Here is a 6,308-nt window from a genome sequence, read left to right as displayed (position 1 = left end):
CCAAGAGATTAAGTGACTCTCCCAAGGTCACACAGTTAGGGAGATAGAGGATTGATTTACTCTCCACCATTCGGTCTCTTCTCGTCCTTTTCTTTTCTTCTTTTTTGCCTCAGTGCTGGAAGCGGATCCTCCCGGAGGCCGAGCCTTTCCCGCCGGAGTTGCAAATTCACTTCTTCCTCTGTATTAAACCTCCCTCCTGTGCCGCGTCTATCGACCCCTCCCCTCCACTCCAGAGCCTAACCTCCCCGCGCTACCCCCACCCTCGCGAAGCCCCTCCCCTCCCCTCAGGCCAATGTCACGTGCCGCCCCATCCCCCCCGCGCCTGCGCAGTGCTTATTTCCCGCTGTCAGGATGAGGAGGCGGAGGTCGGCGCTCGGGTCCGTCTCTGCCCGCGGCTGTGGCGGTGCCGGCGGCTCCAGCCTTAGCGGTTCCTCCCTGGGCAGCGGCGGCGGCGGCTCGGTCGACGCCTCCTCCGCCAGCTGAGCCCGCGGCATCCCGGGACGCCGCTTCCCCGCCCATCCCCGCTCCCCGAGGCCGGTCCCTGGCCATGGCGCAGCCGGGCCCGGCTCCCCAGCCTGACGGTGAGGCGCCCACCATGGCAGGCGCGGCGGGCGCGGCCTGCCCGGCGCCGGCGTCGCGGGGGAACCTTGGGGCGTGCGGCGGGAAGGGCGTGCGCAGGCCCCGGGGGTGACCCCGCCGGGCGGAGGCGGGAGCCCGCGGGACCGGCGCGGGCGGCGCGCGAAGGCGGCGCGGGGGCCTGGGCGGCCGTCGCTGGGGAGGGGGCGAGAGGCTTCGGCTGCAGCACCCGCAGGCGAGCCGAGAGAAGGGCGTGGGGAGGCTGCGGGGACCTGGGAGAAGCCGGGGAGCGTGGTGAGGAAGCTGCTGTGCGACCGGCACGTGGGTTCCGTGGGGAGGATGGAGACCGGGAACATGTGCTGTATTCGTTAATGGAAAAAAAAAAAACACACAAAAACCCAACAACAAAATCTTGGTTGTGCTGATGTATCCTCTCACACCAGCTCCCTCCTCCCAAGTCCACGCTCTTTGCACCCAGTTTTGTGGCATACAACTAGTTCGGATCAGTAAATGGATTTAGTAGCATTCCTTGAAGGGCAGTGTTCCTTAATGGTTAAATGCTAGGGCTCGGGATCCTTCACTAACAAACTCTGACCATATTATGCTCTTAGAGCCTCACTATATTCAGATGAGGTTAATTTCTGCCTGTTTTATTTATTAAGATGGTAACATTATTTACTTAACCTATAGCTTTGTATTTTTCTGAGAGTGTTAGGAATAATGAGAATACCCAAATCGAGAAATGTTTATTATTAAATATTAAATATTTTTGTGGTGGAGGAAATTGAACCCAGGGCCTCATGCCTGCTAGGCAAGTGCTCTACCATTGAACCACACCCCCAGCCCTATTATTATTTTCAAAGAGATCTGGTTCTCTCTTACCCAGGTTGACCTCCTCTAGGGTTCAGAAGATCCCCCAGAGTGGCAGGGATTACAGGTGCTCGCTCAGGTTTTTTTTTTTTTTTTTTTTTTTTTTAAGTTGCAGATGGACACAATACCTTTATTTTTATGTGGTGCTGATGATGGAACCCAGTGCCTCACACAGGCCAGGCAAGCGCTCTACCACTGAGCCACAACCCCAGCCCAGCTGTTTCTTATAGCATTTATGTTCTTGGGAGGAAATAGAGCCTCATCCTGAATGATCCAAGTTAGTTGTCAGAGCCCTTCATGACTCTCAGGGAAGTGGACTAAGCTCTGCTTCAGAGATTGACCACATTTACCCAGAATTTACTACTTGGAGTTATGTTTGGAAAGAATATGCTTAGTCTTTGTCAAGAGCCTCCTTTATGTAGTGAATGTATAATTGACCTTTGTGCCTAGCATCTTTGAGTGTGAGTAGAATGTTGAGATATGGTGCTTGGCATAGAAGCTACTTAAAAATTTGCTTTGCCCAGGGTAGTCTCTTGTAATAACCTTTCATGAAAACCTTACTGTTTATTCTTGCCTTTGGGGAACTGGAAACAGTGTTATCAGATTTTAAGGCTTCTGCTCTCTTTGCACTCCAAAGCCTGTTAGCCTGAAATGTTGGGTTATATTAGTTGCCTAAGGTAAGATGTCCAGCACCCAAAGTGGACATAAGAATCACCTTGCTGGTTCTATTCCAGCAGAGGAGAAGGGAGGCATGTCTGGTGGTTTGTCCGAGGAAACCTAGGATGTTTTCAGGTGACAATTTATTCCTCACCTTTTGCATTTGATGCCAGGGAAGAAAACTTAGCACTTGACAAACCTTTGATACTGCAGAGTGAGGCAGAATACAGAGAAAGCTCAGTGGCTTCTGTCTCTGATCTGGGGTGCTAGGTATGCCTTGCTGCTTCTGCTTTCTCTTGAGTTGCATGGAAACAAATGGCTAGGGCAGCTCAGGTGACATGACAGTCTGTGATCTAAATTCTCTGCCTCTTTCAAGATGTGAAATGGTCTTCCTTGTAAATAGAAGTGACTAAGCACTTGAAAGAGGCTAGGAAAACATTAGCTTTGGGAAATCTTGTATTCTTGCTATTCTTAGTGCAGGTTTATTTCCTATTTTTCAAATCTTATGACTATTGGATGAGATTTAGCTTGCATAAATTGCAGTTTTTATTATAAATTAATGTAGTAAGTGGGTGGCTACAGCTACTGTTCATAAAAGTAGAGAATTTCCTGTGTTTTGAGTGCTTTGTATCATTGTCTGCTTCACAATTCATCTTGGGATTTAATTTTTTTCTGCAGTTGAACTCATTGGTCATAAGCACACTTGAATTCCCTAGCTTCTGCTGATTTAAAAAACAAAACTATTGCAGAATTCTTTTGCATGAAACTGACAGTAAAAGGTAACTGCTTAGTTTTTGATTTTGTTTGCTTTTATTCCATTTCAAAAGCAATTGTCTTTTATGTCATTTGTTTTCCTTTTTGACATATATTGAATTTCTTTTCATGGGATTAAGAAAAGAGTAGATTTGTGTGTAAATCGATAGGATGAAATGTTATTTAAAATTTCTCTTTAATTCCTTATTTTATAGATTTTTGAAAAAGTCTTGCTTTTTTTGGATGGTTCATCTTAGTTTACTCATTTAGATTAATGGTAATTGAATAGTCATATTTCAGTTGGTTAATTTGTTTTCCCTTGAGAACTCAAAGATTGTAGAAATCTTCATATTTTAATTTAACTTAAATTATATTTTAGAAGCATTTATTCTAATTTTACTTCATTACTTTATTTAAGCTTTCTATTTTTTGTAATCCCTCCATTAAAAATACTTATATATGGGGGCTGTGGTTGTAGCTCAGTGGTAGATAACTTGCCTAGCATATGTGAGGCATTGGGTTCGATCCTCAGCATGACATAAATATAAGTAAAATAAAGGTATTCTATCACCTACAACTAAAAAAAATATATATATGTATATATAGTGGGGAGAGGAGAGGGCCTGGGGAGAGCAAGCCCCCCAGGTATGGTGGCATAGGCCTGTAACTCAGCTTCTTGGGAGTCTTGAGTTAGGAGGGTGGCAAGTTCAAGGTCAGGCTGGATAACTTAGTGAGACCCTATCTCAAAATAAAAAAGCTGGAGATATGGCTCAGTGGTAAAGGGTCTGTGGGTTCAATTCTCAGTTAGAAAAAAGAAAGGACTGGGATGTAGCATCAAAAAAAAAAAAAAAGTATGTGTGTATATAGAAAGGATTTTGAACGTTTTCACCATAAATGATAGTAAAAGATAATATGTTTAAAATGATTTAAACATTTCACATTACATACAAGAATCAAAATGTGACATGGTATGCTTTTTTAAAAAAATATTTTTAAAAATTGTTGATGGACCTTTATTTATTAATTTATTTATATGTGGTGCTGAGAATCAAACCCAGTGCCTCACAGGTGCTAGGCAAGAGCTCTACCATTGAGCCACAATCCCAGTCCCATGGTACGCTTTTTTTTTTTTTTTTTTTAAAGAGAGAGTGAGAGAGGAGAGAGAGAGAGAATTTTTAATATTTATTTTTTAGTTCTCGGCAGACACAACATTTTTGTTGGTATGTGGTGCTGAGGATCGAACCCGGGTCGCACGCAAGCCAGGCGATCCTGCTACCACTTGAGCCACATCCCCAGCACCCATGGTACGCTTTTAATATGTGCAACTTTTATGCTTTTATGTATCAGAAAAAAATGTATATATTAAAAAGTAGAAGTATGTTTTCCTTCATTTCCCAGAGGTAACCACTCAATAAGTTTTCTGTTAGTTACATAGACTCAGGCTACCTTTTATCCCTGCTAGACATGGCTTGCATACATAGTTCTACAACTTGCCTGTCTCACTTAACAATGTTAGCATCATAATTACTTACCTGTTCATGGACCATGTAAATGACCATGGAATGTTATATAAGCTTTGTTGGTAATATCTCAGGAAATCTTAATGTTAGTGAAGTGGATATTGCTTCTGTTTTAGTGATGAGGAAACTGAAACAGAGAAGTTAAAGAAATATGCCTTAAGTTATACAGCTAGTAAATAGGGGACCCAGAATTCAAATAGGCTCTTTGATGCCGGCACCCTCTGACTGAGTTGTTAGACCATATGGAGCACTTCCATGTCAGGATTATAAGTCTGACTCATCCTTGTTAACCCCACTACCTCACCCCTACCTCAAGGGGTGGAACTCAGGTACTTTACCATTGAGCCACCTCCCCAGCCCTTTATTATTTATTATTTTTTGGTACTGGGGATTGAACCCACGGGTGCTTAACCACTGAGTCACATCCCCAGCTTTTTTTTATTTTTTGAGACAGGGCCTCACTAAGTTGCTGGCCTTGTGATCCTCTTGCCTGGGCCTCCTCAGTTGTTGGGATTATAGGTGCATGCCACCATGCCCAGCCCAGCCCTTTATTTTTTATTTTGAAACAGTGTCTCATTAAGTTGCTCAGGCAGGCCTTAATTTTGTGGTCTCCCTCCTGTATCTCCCAAAAGCTGGGATTTTCTGATTTTTTTTTTTTTAAGTATACTTTTTTTTTTTTTTTTTTTTGGTGGTGGTATTGGGGATTGAACCCAGGGGTAATCTACCAGCCTTTTTTTTGATACTAATGATTGAACTCAGGGATACTTAGCCACTGAGCCACATCCCTAGCCCTTTGTTTGTTTTTTTTTTTGTATTTTATTTAGAGACAGGGTCTTGCTAAGTTGCTGAAGCTAGCTTTGAATTTATGATCCTCCTGCCTTAGCCTCCTGAGCTGCTGTGATCACAGGTGTGTGCTATTTCACCCGGCCCTTTTTAAATTTTTATTTTGATACAAGGACTTGCTCAGTTGCTCAGGCTGGCCTTGAACTTGTGATCCTCCTGGCACAGTCTCAAGTCACTGGGATTACAGGTGTATGCCATCACACCCAGCTAAAAAATGTGGTATTCTTCATTTAACTAGTAGTTGGGTATCTACATCATGCGAAGCCCTCTGTTAGTCTCTAGGAAATGCAGGGATGAAGTAAACCAGACCTAGTCCCTATTCCTACGTGTGAATGATTTAGTCATTAATTAGAGATCTCATAGGTATAAAACCATTTATTTATTCAATTAATATGAATGTGTACTACTTTCCAGGCACAGTTCTAGGTATTTGGAATACCTCAGTGAGTAACACAGATAATAATGTTGCCCTAGTGGGACAAAAAGATGCTGAGCAACAAACATGAAAGATGGATTGTTAGGTGAAAAGTGCATAGAAACAAAAAAAGAACAGAATAATGGGAATGGGTGGGGCTGGCCTTAAATAGAGTACAATGGTAATCTTACTGAGAAAATGACAGTTGTGCAAACACTTGAAGGAGGCAAACTGAAGGAATCTGGACAAAGAGTGTTACAGAGAGATCTTTTTTTATTTTTTTGCAAATACCTTGAAGGAGCATGTCTGCCATTTTGGAGATCAGTGTGACCAGAATGGTGATGAGAGAGAGGAAAGTAATAGGATATGAGATCAGAGAGGCAATGAGGTAGGGGTATATTTTTGTAGGGCCCTAGAAGCAATATTAAGTATTGGCTTTCACTATGGGGAACCATTGAAAAAGTTTTGAACAGAAGAGTGATATGATATGACTTAAGTTTTTAAAAAATTACTCTGGTTGCTGGATCAGCAGTAAGGTAATAGGGAAACAAGGGAAGCATGAATCCAGGAAAAAGATGTTGGGTTTTGGAGAAGGAAGTATTGATGGAAGTTACATTTTGAAAGTATGGCCAATAGGGTTTTCTGATACATTGGATATGGGGTGGAAGAGAAAG

The 6,308-nt window shown here is 43.0% G+C and overlaps 1 protein-coding gene across 1 annotated transcript in view; it reads left to right on the top strand.

Moving 5' to 3' along the window:
- The first annotated feature begins 326 nt into the window (after positions 1–326).
- Rabep1 (rabaptin, RAB GTPase binding effector protein 1) overlaps positions 327–6,308 on the top strand; it is a 97,410-nt gene continuing 91,428 nt past the window's right edge. Inside the window, exon 1 of the mRNA XM_078042720.1 lies at positions 327–581. Coding sequence (XP_077898846.1) covers positions 548–581 — 34 coding nt within the window. The 5' untranslated portion in view covers positions 327–547. The remainder of the gene's footprint in view (positions 582–6,308) is intronic.

The sequence above is a fragment of the Ictidomys tridecemlineatus genome, chromosome 3, assembly GCF_052094955.1.
Source record: "Ictidomys tridecemlineatus isolate mIctTri1 chromosome 3, mIctTri1.hap1, whole genome shotgun sequence".
NCBI classification, from domain to species: Eukaryota; Metazoa; Chordata; class Mammalia; order Rodentia; family Sciuridae; genus Ictidomys; species Ictidomys tridecemlineatus.
This window is presented reverse-complemented; position numbering and strand designations above follow the sequence as displayed.